The sequence below is a fragment of the Schistocerca serialis genome, chromosome 6, assembly GCF_023864345.2.
Source record: "Schistocerca serialis cubense isolate TAMUIC-IGC-003099 chromosome 6, iqSchSeri2.2, whole genome shotgun sequence".
Taxonomy (NCBI): Eukaryota; Metazoa; Arthropoda; class Insecta; order Orthoptera; family Acrididae; genus Schistocerca; species Schistocerca serialis.
The window spans coordinates 722,255,398-722,270,344 of NC_064643.1; the positions used below are offsets into that span (position 1 = coordinate 722,255,398).

Genomic DNA, 14,947 nt, shown 5'->3' on the forward strand with positions numbered 1-14,947 from the left:
AGAGGCTAGGGCACTTTGGAATTCCCACTCACAGAGCGGAGTACTGTACGATTCAGCAGAACTCCGAGCAAAATGCTCCGCTAAGTGGTTTGCAATTGTGTTGGAGTCAGTACAGACTGCTCCACTCAGTGGAAGTGCAGGTATGCTGACGGGGGTCTGATAGCCATAGAGTCGCCTAATATTGGCCCAAACCTGTGACGGAGAGGTACGGGGGCCAATGGTGGAGACATACCTTTCCCAGCACTCCTGCTTGCGTTGGCGAATGAGGCGGCGGGCTCGCGCAAAGAGCCGTTTAAAGGCGATGAGGTGTTCCAATGAGGGATGTCACTTGTTATGCTGGAGAGCCCGCCTGCCATCTTTAATCGCCTCAGCGATCTCAGGCGACCACCAAGGCACAGTCCTCCACAGAGGAGATCCAGAAGAACAGGGATTGGCAGATTCTGCGGCAGTAACGATGCCGGTGGTGACCGAGTGAACCACCACATCAATGGCGTCATTGGAAAGAGGCTCAATAGTGGCAATGGAGGTGAACAAGTTCCAATCAGCCTTATTCATGGCTCATCTGCAGGGGCGGCCAGAAGAGTGGTGCTGTGGCAGTGACAGAAAGATTGTAAAGTGGTCACTACCGCCCAAGTCGTCATGCACACTACATTGGACAGATGGTAACAGGCTAGGGCTGCAGATCGATAGGTCGATGGCTGAGTACGTGCCATGAGCCACACTGAAATGTGTGAAGGCACCATTATTTGAAAGAGAAAGGTCGAGCTGTGCCAATACTTGCTCAACGATGCTGCCTCGGGATGTTGCCACTGATCCATTGCACAGGGGGTTAAGGGTGTTGAAGTCGCCCAGTAACAGAAAAGGTGGCGGCAATTGGGCTATCAGTGCAGCCAGGACATGCTGTGAGACATCACCATTCGGTGGAAGATAGAAACTGCAGACAGTAACAGCCTGAGGCGTCTACACCCGAACAGCGACAGCCTCTAAAGGTGTTTGTAGAGGGACAGACTCTCTGTAAATGGAGTGAAGGACGTAGATGCAGACGCCACCAGATACCCGCTCATAAGCTGCCCGGTTCCTATAACAACCCCGATAGCCACGGAGGGCAGGGGTTCACATCGCTGGACACCAAGTTCCCTGAAGAGCAATGCGGAGGAAAGGGTGAAGGCTGAGAAGTTGTCGGAGCTCAGCAAGATGCTCGTCCCCGACAAACCCCCATCCAGACCCCCACAGTGATGCCCATTGGCAACAGCCTCAAGCTGTGTAACCGAAGCCAACACTGCCTGAAGCTGGGAGCGAAGGGATGCCAACTCAGCCTGCATCCGAACACAGCAGTCACAGTCCCTATCCATGCTAAAAACTGTTGTGCAAAGAACATCTGAACTAATCTACAGAGCACAAACAATTCGACACAAAATTTAAACAGTTATTAAAATACAAGGTTGCCTAGTAAATGCAGTAATGCTGCTACTTGCGCACTGCTGACACACTGCTTGGCAGCAGAAGGAGACTACGCGATTTTACACTATTCAGGTACTAAAGTGCGATGCTACAACTCTCAAATACTATAATACGCCCGAATTAATGCATTTCAAAGCATAAGCAATAGTGATTAAAGGGCACAGAAATTCAATGAGTGAGGGACAACCAGAGCAACAATTGAGTCAGGATTTTGCTACACACGGATTTACTTTCGAACTGCCACCTGTGTAGCTGTGGCAACAGAAACCTCAGTACCACATGGACCCAGCATCAGAAGCAGAAGCTCATCATCCATCATGGAGGTGGCCACACAACACGTCTCCCCTCTAACACTGCCTACGTAAGTGTGATCTCTTGTTCCATTTTAGGAACCATGGGCCTTTTTTCAGTGGCTAGTTTTAGAAAACTTACTGCTCTGACTCCTCCAAAGATGCCAACCCAATTGGTTTAATAGGCACACTCCTCCCGCATGAGCAACAAAAGGATTTGTTTCTGTTATAGTTCCCAGTTACGTTGATTTTGCTCAAGTTCTGAGACTGACAAATATCCATTTCTTCATCAAGTTTGAACTTAATAGTCGCACTCTGACTTTCTATTCTAAGAAGCAGTCACTGTAGAAAATACTGAAATGGTCAATACCAGCTGTTAGCTTTAACCACATCATCAAGAAGGTGAACAGTCACTTTGTCCTTTTGCAACACTGTAAAATCTCAATTAACCTTCACTTTTGGGACCACGCATTAGTGAAATGCTGAAAAGGGTGGAACAAAGAATAAACAGAATGAAACAAGTCATTTAGAGGGCTCAAAGTGGTGTAATTTGTTTGTTTGTTGTTGCTTCAGGGCACAAAACAGCTGAGATCATAACGGCCCATGACATAACTTAAAATGGTCAATTACTGCATGAATCTGAAGTCAACAATACTCAGAGCCTAATCGACTGGAGCATGGAGATAGTTAAAAACAATCACTTCCCCTTTGAGGAAGATGCTCAAACAGTTGAAAATTAAATTCCCTTCACCATATTACTACGACAAATAGAAAGTAAAATGCGAGCTATAGCTCATGCTGTATCTGCTAAAAGATCTAATAATTCAGGTGGCAAACATACATTAAAACAAAAGATAAATCGCCATATGGTCAGAAAAAAGCGCACCAACAATGGTTTGTTGCAGAGTGGTGTAGGGTTTCCACTTAAAATGATAGTGACTGAAATGACAGTGCCTAATATGCAGCCTAGCTAAAAGAATCTCCTCGCACCAAGAGGGGCAAGAGGAAGTCATCCAAGCCATTGAGGGGTTTTTAATTTCCCAGAATTTGTTCCCATATAGAAAAGACAACTGTTCATGCCAGAGTGACACAATGTTCCTATGTGAGGCAACACAGAGATCATCTGGAGGCACATAATAGCTAAAAGGCCAATGTAGTCTGACTGCAGCTTGGCAGCAGCATTGGCAGCTTCATTCAATGACACTCTGACAGGACCAGGGACCAATGTGAGCACAACACTTGCTCCATCATCATATATTGGCTTTGCTGTACTACAGGGTGGTATGTGTATAGCACACAGAGGTTCTGGAGTGTATTAGGTGACTCTAAACATAATACACAACTGAGGAGCCTGTGTCATCAGATGTACAGGGTGGCCTGATAGAGGACAGAACGCCAATGACAAAGGAGCATCCGACATCAAGACCAGTCTTAGACTCTGTTATGTTTTATGGCACAAAAGCAACTAGGGTCACATGTACCCAGGTCAGAACTGTAGAACACGAAGAAAAACAGAGGAGTTAAAAATAACTACACATTAATCCCAATTGACAGAAGAGAATACAGCTAAAAACAGGGACGTGGAGAAAGGTCTATGAAATACGCCATGTAGAAATGGAGGTCCTGAACTAAAGATTAAATGTTCTTCGCCATATTGCTACGATGGATAAAAAGTAAAATGCAGTTGACAGCCGCGTGTCGTTTGCTAAAACAGCCAATAACTCAGACGGCAAGAACAAACGTAAACCTAAGTGGTCACAAAAAGGGGCATTCAGTCAGGAAATGGCAAACCATCAAAAGTTGAGGGCAATGAGTACAAAATGGTGCGGGAGCACCACTTAACGGCGATGGCTAAAAAGACAGTTCCAGAAATGCTACCTAGCTAAAATGATCTACTCCTGGCGAAGGGGCTGAGAGGAGCTGCTGGGAGAGGCTTAATAACATGGGTCTTGTTCCCATGAAGGGAGGGCCAGTGGGGATGCCAAAGTGACACCACCTGCTGACAGCCAGTAACACAGAGATCACTGGAGGGTATGTAAGAACTAGTGGGCAGAGGTATGGGGACTGCAGTCTTGGCAGCAGCATCAGCAGCCTCGCTTCCTGTCAGATCGACATGTCCAGGAACTCGCATAAACATCACAGTGGGCCCATCAGGAGTGAGCAAGTGACAGCTTTCCTGGATCCGTTGCACTAAGGGATGGACAGTGTACAGCAAATACAGGCTTTGAAGGGCACTGAGAGAGTCAGAGTAGATGATGCAATTGAAAAGCCTGTGTCACCGGATGTACTGTGTAGCCTGATACAGGGTGAAGAGCTCTACTGTGAATACTGAGCAGTGTTCCGGAAGCCGACACTGAAAAACTTTGGTGCCAATGACAAACGCACACCCAACACAACGGTCAGTCCACGAACCATCAGTGTACACAAAGGTACTGTTGCGAAGTTCTAGACAAAGGTCATGAAACTGAAGGCAACAGGGTAAGGATGAAGTAGTGCCCTTAGGAAATGAATGAAGGCCAAGGTGAACACCAGCCGCCACAGGAAGTCAACCAAGATGATGAACGGTTCACATCCATTGCGAAAGTGGCAGGTAGTGTTAAGTTAAGCTGCTGGTGTGAGAGCCGAAAGCGAATTCCGGGAGGTAACAGAACACAGGGACATGCCCCATACTGATGATCACAGGAGTCATTGAAGGATGTGGCACAGGATGGGTGGCCACACATGGTAGACAAACGACGGCATGCATATCTACCGAGGACAAAGTCACGGCGGTAAGACAGTGGTAGTTTGCCAGCTTCATACAGACTCTCAACTGGACTAGTGTAAAAGATGCCAGTGGCCAAAGGGTTGCCACGATGGTGGATAGTATTGAGATGGCTTAAGAGGGACGGACGTGCAGATGCACAAACGAAACACCCATATTTGAGATTCGATTGTACACAGGACCGGTACAAACAGAGGAGCATGGTTCAAATTGCTCCCCAGGAAGTACTACTGAGGGCACGCAGGACAATGAGGGACTGCATACAGCATACTGCCACGCATGTCAGAATCAGTAAAGATAATCGAGACATCGCTGAAGACACCACTCAGTGAGAAAGGTCTATGAAGAACTGCAATAGATGGCAAAATTGTCAGTGAAAAGGGAGCCGAAGATGCCCAGTGGGAGACAGGCCATTAAAGGGTTAATGGCGATAGCAACGATGATGACACTCAGGATGGAACCCTGAGGCACACTGTTTTCCTGGATAAAGGAGTCCAACCAGACAGAATCCACACATACCATGAAAACTCAATCTTTTAAAAATTTCTAAAGGAAACAGAGCATGCAGCCACAGAAGCCCATGTGTAGAGAGTACAGAGGATACCAGTCCTCCAGCAGGTGTCGTAGGATTTCTCCGAATCAAAAACTCAGCCACAGTCTGGGATTTCTGCAGAAAACCATGCAGCGGTTAGTGAATTGCGAGACTCAAGCCACCATACCAGCTGGACATGAATCATGTGTTCTATCACCTTGCAAACACACCTGGTGAGAGAAATGAGGTGGTAGCTAGAAGGAAGGTGTTTGTCCTTACTGGGTTTAGGTATAGGTATGACAGTGGCTTCACGCCAGCATCTGGGTAATGTGCCCCTTGCCAAGACGCAGTTGTACGTGTGAAGCAGGAAGTGCTTGCCCGCAAGAGAAAGGTGCAGCAACTTCTGATTGTTAACACTGTCTGGCAATGGGGCAGAGGATTGGGATGAAGCGAGAGCATGATCTAGTTCCCTCATAATAATGGCTGCATTGTAGCACTGACTATTCTGGGAAGAGAAGGGATCGCTCGAGCCACCTCCACTTGTTTCTGATGGAGAAAGGAAGGGTGATATTGGGAGGAGCTCACACTCTCCACAAACTGGCAGCCCAAAGTGTTGGAAGTAGCAATAGGGTCCATGATGACATCATCTGATACTGTCAGACCAGAAATTGGGGAATGGACCTTGGTCCCAGAGAGCCGTCGGAAGTTGGCCCACATGACGGAAGAGGGAGTAGAATTGTTAAAACAACTAGTAAATGAAATTCAGCTAGCTTTTTTTTAAATCCCAAAGAACGCAATGATACTGTGCACGCAACCGTTCATAATGAATGCAGTCTGCCATTGTAGGATGATGATTAAAATTGTGGAGAGCATGTCTCCGCATGTGGATGGTGTCGCAGCATGCCTCAGTCCACCAAAGGACTGGGTCACAGCACGGTACAGAGGAAGTGTGAAGAATGGAACATTCTGTGGCAGTAACGATAACATTGTTAAGATATTCTAACTGGTCATTGCAACTGGGAGAATGCTGTTCATCGAAGGTCGCCAGGGAATAGTAAAGCCTCTAGTTGACATTATAAAGCTGCCATTTGGGTATGCACATAGGTGGGGGACAAGTCAGCAATTGGATGGCACATAGGAAATGGTCACCTGAATACATGTCAGAGAGAATGGACCACTTGTGATGATGGGCAAGCTGGGCAGTGCACACGGAGAGGTCCATATGGGAACAGGTGTGTGTGGAGTCTGAAAGGAACGTGGGTGCTCCCATGTTAAGGAAGATGAGGTTAAGGTGACTGAGAAGGTCATCCAAGAGGGCACCTCTCTGACAGGTTCTGGGTGAGCCCCAAAGGGGATGGAACACATTAAAGTCACCAAGCAGCAGAAATGTGTGTGGGAATTGTCCAAAAGCTGGAGGAAGTCTGTCCTGGTGACACCGAATGACAGAGGGATGTAAATGGTACAAAGGGAAAAGGTCAAGTGAGGAAGAAAAATGTGGACTGCAGCAGATTGGAGCCGGGACGTAGGGGAGATGGGCTGACTATCAGCATCATCCCAGATGAGCAGCACAACTCCCCCATAAGATGGAATGCCGTCCTGGGAGGGGGGCAGGTCAAAGTAGACCAGGAAGAAATGCAAGAGCTAAGAGTGGTCGTGAGGTTGCAGTTTTATTTCCTGGAGGCAGAGTACAAGTGGACGATGCTATTCTAAGAGAAGCCACAAGTCCTCTTTATCGGATTGAAGGCTGCGAACATTCTACTGGAGGAGAGTCACTTGACCCATATAAGGAAACTTTTTGCATCCTGTTCTGTAGGTACGACTTAAACCACTCATATGCTATTCCATTTATACCATAGAACTGTAACTTCTGCAACATAATGTCATGATTCACACAATCAAATACTTTGGACAAGTCACAGAAAATTCAGAAATACGGAAGCATCCGATCCCGCCTGTCTGCTTTGACCCATGACATCACAAATATGGCAGAAACAACCATAAACCACGATTCCAATATGGCACATATAAAGTCGTTACATACACACAAGAGGATGAAAATACATCGAAAAACAAACACACACACTTTCCAAAAAAGCCTAATGACACTAACGGGACAAGTGCGGGAAATGGGGTGTTTTTGCGTGGGGGGAAACTAAATATAAACAAAAAACAAAGATGATGTGACTTACCAAACGAAAGTGCTGGCAGGTTGATACACACACAAACAAACACACAAAATTCAAGCTTTCGCAACCAACGGTTGCTTCATCAGGAAAGAGGGAAGGAGAGGGAAAGACAAAAGGATGTGGGTTTTAAGGGAGAGGGTAAGGAGTCATTCCAATCCCGGGAGCGGAAAGACTTACCTTAGGGGGAAAAAAAGGACAGGTATACACTCGCACACACACACATATCCATCAGCACATACACAGACACAAGCAGACTGCTGTGTCTGTCTGTGTCTGCTTGTGTCTGTGTAGGTGCGGATGTGTGTGTGTGTGTGTGTGTGTGTGTGTGTGTGTGTGTGTGTGTGTGGGCGCGCGCGAGTGTATAACTGTCCTTTTTTCCCCCTAAGGTAAGTCTTTTCGCTCCCGGGATTGGAATGACTCCTTACCCTCTCCCTTAAAACCCACATCCTTTCGTCTTTCCCTCTCCTTCCCTCTTTCCTGATGAAGCAACCGTTGGTTGTGAAAGCTTGAATTTTGTGCGTATGTTTCTGTGTCTATCGACTTGCCAGCACTTTCGTTTGGTAAGTCACATCATCTTTGTTTTTAGATATATTTTTCCCACGTGGAATGTTTCCCTCTATTATATTTAAATATAAACAAATTTAGACACCCTCCCCCATACAAAACCACACAAAACGACGAAAAAAACCGACATCACAAAACTCCCCAAATCCCACTAAACACAATATCATCTGGAATCGGACACTTCCCTTGACCTATATAGCTCAACAGCAGCTTCCGATCCCATAAATTAGGATCTAACACTTGCCTTGGCCTATATAGCTCAAAAACATCTCCCGATACCTATACCAACACACACAGCCACACATTGGGATCGAACACTTCCCTTGACCTGTGCAGTGTTAATTTTATCTGTCATATCCATTCCTGAACAAAAACAACAACCGATTAATTTTACTAAAATTACCACACGACGCACAGCGAACAACACTAAATTAACCTTCACACAAAATCGTTAACTCACTGAAACAAATTCCACTACAAACACAGCCGACACACTAACAATTCTTGATAATGAGCAAAAGCAAACTGAGCCCATTACACCACACAAACGAAAACCCTGAACATACCACCAGAGAGCACAACAAACCACAACACGACGACATCTACAAACACGCCACTCACAAACCAAACTCCGCGCCGTCATGACGTCACACACGACAACACCCTTACGTCACGGGCCAAAGCCGACGCATGGGATCGGACGCTTCTATCGACCCGAAAATTCCTATTGGCGACATTTTACTATTTAAAGACTATTACACGGACAGTGAAATTGTATATTGCTGTCTCAGTGGAACAACATTTTTGAAATCTGAACTGTGATTTACTAAGTATCCCATTAATGTTGAGATGGCTAACCATTCTTGAGTATATTACTTTCTCGAAGGTCTTTGAAAATGCTGTAAGCAAGGATACTGGCCGAAAATTATTAACATCTGTGGTGTCCCCCTTTTTGAGTGGCCTGACAAACTATGGGAGGTGGGAAGTTTCCTTGCAATACATCCTACATTCCCGTATCCCTCCTGGCCTCAACTTTCATTAGTCAATGTCATCATCCATACAGCCACCTCCCTGTACCAATTCCAGTACTACACAACCGTCATGTCTTTTAATTTCTTTTTATTTATCTCCTTTCCACTACTAACCCCCACCCCCATCCCCACCTTCTCTCCTGCCCTCCATCTAAACTGCAGTACTTCACTGCCCACCACCCCCACCATACTATCCCTCCCCCTCCCTGACCCAGCCTCTTTCTTACCCCCATCCAATCGCCACTCCCATCATGCACTGGTGCTGCTGATCACATTGTGGTTTCAGTTATCTGAGACTGCAGACGTGTGTGCAAGTTGCGTTTGTGTGTGTGTGTGTGTGTGTGTGTGTGTGTGTGTGTGTGTGTGTGTGTGTGTGTGTGCGTGCCCACGCCCGCATGTGTGTCTATTGCTGACAAAGGCCTTAATGGCCGTAAGCTATAATTTTGTGAATATTTTTGTTGTGCCTATCGCGACTCAGCATCTCCGCTGTATGGTGAGTAGTAACTTTCCTTCTCTAATATTGTTACATTCATCAAAATCCGGTGTATGTTAAATAAGGAGTGTAACAAGACTTATTGGCTCAGTTGAACCTGTTTATGCTAGACATTGACTTATGATGTAGTTTGGCATCTGACGTAACATGTCCTCAGATTGTCTACTGGGACAAATACACCACCTCCATTTCCCATTTGCCTATCCTTTCAATACATACTTAAATCTTCCCCAAAAATCTCACTGCTATTAATTTCAGGTTTCAATCAGCTTTCTGTACTTAATATTATGGGAGCTTCACTGCTTTTCATGAGCACTTCAAACTAACACTTTGTTGAAAATGCTTCAGCAGTTTTGCATTAGGATTTTAATACTCTCGCCTGTGTGTTTCGACTGACCTGAATTGTCCTCACAGCAATTAATATTTCATACTCATTGGCTTTTCCATCTCACAATCAAACTATTGTAATGATCAGTCTGTCATCACAATCTACAGTCCAAAAAATAATATAATCGAAATAAATAATGTCATGGTTTTGTTCTAGATCTGAGGACATGTTACGTCAGATGCCAAACTACATCATAAGTCAATGTCTGGCATAAACAGGTTCAACTGAGCCAATAAGTCTTGTTACGCTCCTTATTTAACATACACCGGATTTTGATGAATGTAACAATATTAGAGAAGGAAAGTTACTACTCACCATACAGCGGAGATGCTGAGTCGCGATAGGCACAACAAAAATATTCACAGAATTATAGCTTACGGCCATTAAGGCCTTTGTCAGCAATAGACACACATGCAGACACATGCGGGCGCGGGCACGCGCGCGCAGACGCGCAGACACGCAGAGACACACACACAAACGCAACTTGCACACATGTCTGCAGTCTCAGATAACTGAAACCACGATGTGATCAGCAGCACCAGTGCATGATGGGAGTGGCGACTGGATGGGGGTAAGAGGGAGGGGGAAGGATAGTATGGAGGGGGTGGCGGATAGTGAAGTACTGCAGTTTAGATGGAGGGCAGGAGAGAAGGTGGGGATGGGTGTGGGGGTTAGTAGTGGAAAGGAGATAAATAAAAAGAAATTAAAAGACATGACGGTTGTGTAGTACTGGAATTGGTACAGGGAGGGGGCTGTATGGATGACGACATTGACTAATGAAAGTTGAGGCCAGGAGGGATACGGGAATGTAGGATGTATTGCAAGGAAACTTCCCACCTCCCATAGTTTGTCGGTGGCCATGCATGCAGACAGGCAGCTTGTTGGTTGTAATGTAATTACATTCTCTGCCAGGGCTTCGATTACCTCTCATCATATCCTGAAATGAGAAATGTCCTGCCAACTATCCTTCCCACCCCTCCTACAGTGGTATTCTGCCATCGAGCAAATCTTCACAATATACTCGTCCATTCTTACACAACCCCTACTCCCAATCCCTTACCTCATGGATCATACCCTTGTAATAGACCTAGATGCAGGACCTGCCCTATACATCCTCCTACCACCACCTACTCCAGTCTGGTCACTGACATCACCTATCCCACCAACGGCAGGGCTACCTGTAAAACCTGTCATGCGATTTAAAAGCTAAGCTGTAACCACTGAGCTGCATTTTATGTAGGCATGACAACCAACAAGCTGTCTGTCCGCATGAATGTCCCCCGACAAACTGTGGCCAAGAAACAAGTGGACCACCCTGTTGCTGAATACACTGCCAAAAATGATATCCCTCATCTCAATGACTGCTTCACAGCCTGTGTCATATGGATCCTTCCCAACAACACCAGCTTTCCGGAATTGTGCAGATGGGAACTTTCCCTGCAATATATCCTACGTTCCCGTTACCCTCCTGGCCTCAACCTTTGTTAGTCACTGTCCTCACTCATCCAGCCCCCTCCCTGTACCCATTCCAGCACTACACAGCCAGAATTTCACTGCCACACCCAGGCTTTTAATTTATTTTTATTTCTCTCCTTTCCACTACTTATACTCCGCCCCCTCCCCACCCTCTCTCGTGCCCTTCATCTAAACTGCAGCACTTCATTGTCCATCACCCCCACCATACTATCCCTCCCCCTCCCTGCCCCAGCCTCCTCCTTACCCCCACCCAGCCATCACTCCCATGATGCACTAGTGCTGCTGCTCGCGGTCCGGTTTCAGTTACCTGAGACTGCAGACATGGGTGCAAGTCACGTGTGTGTGTGTGTGTGTGTGTGCGCGCGCATGTGTGCGTGTGTGCGCGCGCGTGTGCGTGTGTACACGTTTGCCTATTGCTGACAAAGACCTTAATGGCCAAAAGCTGTAATTGTGTGAATCTTTGTTGTAACTATCGCGACTCAGCATCTCTGCTATATGGTGAGTAGCAACTTTCCTTCTCTAATATTGTTACATTTCATCCTGGATTTTCCATTGTTGGATTTTGATGAATGGTACACATCCGCCATTTAAATGCTGTCACGGGTCAAAGCAGGGGAGTGGTATTGACAGATTCAATATTTCTCACAAAATTAAGTGGGCCATTAGGATGGAGAAATTATTCCCTATAACAGAGTCCTGCAGTATTGTTAAAGACTGTGTTGTAAGAAGCTGCTTGTCACCACAGAACCTGAGCACAGGTACTTAGATGCTAATATAACGGAGGATTGAAAACGAGATGCATCCCCTTACAGAATACCAAGTGGAGAGTAGCCCTGTGGAGACAGCAGGCTGCACCTTCCATATTCAGTGGATCCACAACACCTTTGGTTTGTTCTTCAAACTGAGGATCTACCCTTAATTTGGGGAGTGAACTATCCTTTCTGTGATGAAGTCACCTTCTGCCTACCATGGACTAGGAACTACAGCATACACTCTACAAAGTGGCTGAACAAAAGACACATTCATCAGTTGCTCCAACAATGCTACTGCACACAGGTTTGTTTGACCTTTGCAGTTAGTAACAACTGACAAAATAACAGTCTCAATTTCTCTCATTCTTGACAGTTCAGTAATAGGGAGCCAAAATCACAAGAAATGATTTACAGGCTGTACGGGTAATCTACATCTACATATTTTGTTTACCAGTGTGAGGTATACGACTGAGGATAGTTGTCATTCTAATTGCATAAGGAATGTGATAAAATGACTGCCTGAATGCATTCTGCAGGTAGTCTCTCTCTTGAGGTCCCCATGACAAATGTGTGTATATTCTCCACTTCATACTGGCTCTTAAAACTCTGTATGTAGGCTTTCATAAAATAACTGGCATTTATCTTCGAGAGTATGCCAGTTCAGATTTTTCAGCATTTCTGCGATGCTCTCAAGAGCCAAACAAACCTGTTATCTCGCCCAACCCTTCTGTGTATATGATCAATACACCCTGTTGGTTCAGCTAATGTTATGTATTGGACACCCCCTGAAATCATGGTTGCTGTGACAAGCTAATTGGTAGCAAAGTCCAAAGTGTGTGTCAGATTGGAAGGTGACAATCAGGTTGAGTTGTAAAGCAAATGAATGATAAAGCAGAAAATCTGGTTGTGGTCACAAAATGACCAGTAGTAATGCACAAGCGATTTATAAGCAAGCTTCATTTTATAATGACTCCCTGTTCCCAGTATGTCACTAAATCCTGCCACCTGCTCGACCTTCGCTTGGTACTACGAAACCATTACATTTCGTACGCCTGCAAACTTACACTCAAATATCTGTACAAGTTAAATGATCCCAACTGCATCTCACTGTTTTAGTCATAGGATGCTACTTTTCACCATTCTCTGAAGGGGATATTTTACGTTTCTAAATATTTAAAGTAAGTTGCCAGTGTCTACACTACATTTAAATCTTGTCATGATCAGGCAGAGTATTTGTGCAGCTATTCCAGATAGTACTTCACTGCACATAACTGCATTATCTACAAAAGTGTGTGATAACTGCATTATCTACAAACCTGCGTTACTATTGGCAGGTGATTGTAAAGGCAGAGAGTAGGTAATTGGCCACTGAGATGGTAATTCCAAACTAAAATATAATAAATAACAAGAAAACTGCTATGGAAAAACATAACTAGCTCTATTTCTCACCACACTGCAAACGTCAACTCATTCGCTCATTTAATTACACATACAAAGCTCAGGTCTTGAGCTACTATGAAGCAAGTACAATAAATATTAAACTTTTTTCCAATTATGCTTGAGCATTTGTCACAATCTTTTGTTTAAAGACACATTTGCGGCTATTTGACAGCAGTAAGGACTTGCCTTTACGTTCCTGGCAGAAGACTGGATGTACAGCGCCTCGGGAAATGGAAGCAAGAACGGTGCTGGCAGATTTTCGAGCAACTGCCTGTCGATCAACAATACGTGCTTACCGGTAACTGCTTCACATACGTTGTCTGTTGACGGTGCATAGTGAATATACCACTGCCGCACATTTACTCTTACTTTCAAACATTCTGCGGGTTTCCTTGACGAGAATGACGCCGCAGATACTTTGTAGATACCACTTTTAAGTTCTTGAATAAGTCTGGACAATGTCCTCTTACTTTTGAAGCGCGTTGAATCCGGGGCGAAGAGAACATACTTTGTGTCAATTTGTAGCAAAGGGTTTCTTCCACCAAATTTGTCAGTTAATCTTAGTTCCAAATCCAGCAACTTTACTTTCGATGAGAGATTAAAGTGCCGGAAATCGAAGGGTGGATAAGGAAGAACGTCGCTAATGACAACCACCTTGAGATTTGGAAAAAGATGTAGAAACGATTCAACAGTTCCAACAATATCGTTGTCAAAATTTTCGAATCTTCGTATTACTAAAGTGACAATACTATCGTCTGAAAATATATTGGTAGACTTTGGAGGGAGATCAGTTTTTTGATTAAAATCATAAAGTCCTCTGTCAAGCGTCGATAATAATTTCCATATACAAAATAGCACTATTACGTTCAAGATCACTACAAAAAAAGTCACAATTCTAGCTAATTTCATTCGCATAATCCCGTCGCTTGAGGGGGCATATACAACTTTGTTGACTACATCTTACTTCAGCGTACTGTCATACCACCAAAGACTATCACATCGAATACCATTCTGGATAACAAATGACAAATGCAAATTACGAGGTACTTCATCCTTTTCGAGTAATGAATTCTGAAGAAAATTTAAATTTCTAAAGAACGAGGCGCATCTGTTACGTACACTTTGTAAGACAAAAGTAAGAAGAGAGAGTTTGCTTGTATCCATTATCACAGTTGACATGGACACCAGAAAAACATGCAGAGGTTAGCCAAATTCTGCCAGGAGTTTCGTTTTAGAAAAATACTTTATAGAAAAATGAGGTGACAGAGCTGCTACTTGTCATTAAATTGCATACGAGATTGTAAGACACATTGTGTGTAGGGTTCAGTAAAAGCAAAATCATTTCACAGTTTGGTGTAACTGATGAGAAGTACAAGCAAACTTTGTGTATTAGAGTAACTTTTTGGTTTATTTTGTATCAGTAATAGAAGTTAGGTTCACGATGACATGTTAAAAAGTAAATGGCGTTAGTTTTCTAAGAATATTTAACGAGATCCATAAATGCCAAATCGTGAAATTGGACGTCTACTAGCGCCAATGGCGTCAAAGATAATTAACACCGAGAAATAAA

At 44.6% G+C, this 14,947-nt stretch overlaps 1 protein-coding gene across 1 annotated transcript in view; it reads right to left on the reverse strand.

The window, feature by feature from the left end:
• LOC126483824 (ribitol 5-phosphate transferase FKRP) overlaps positions 1 to 14,340 on the reverse strand; it is a 38,781-nt gene extending 24,441 nt beyond the window's left edge. Inside the window, exon 1 of the mRNA XM_050107023.1 lies at positions 13,564 to 14,340. Within this exon, the coding sequence (XP_049962980.1) occupies positions 13,564 to 14,292 (729 nt within the window). The 5' untranslated portion in view covers positions 14,293 to 14,340. The remainder of the gene's footprint in view (positions 1 to 13,563) is intronic.
• Positions 14,341 to 14,947: the final 607 nt, after the last annotated feature.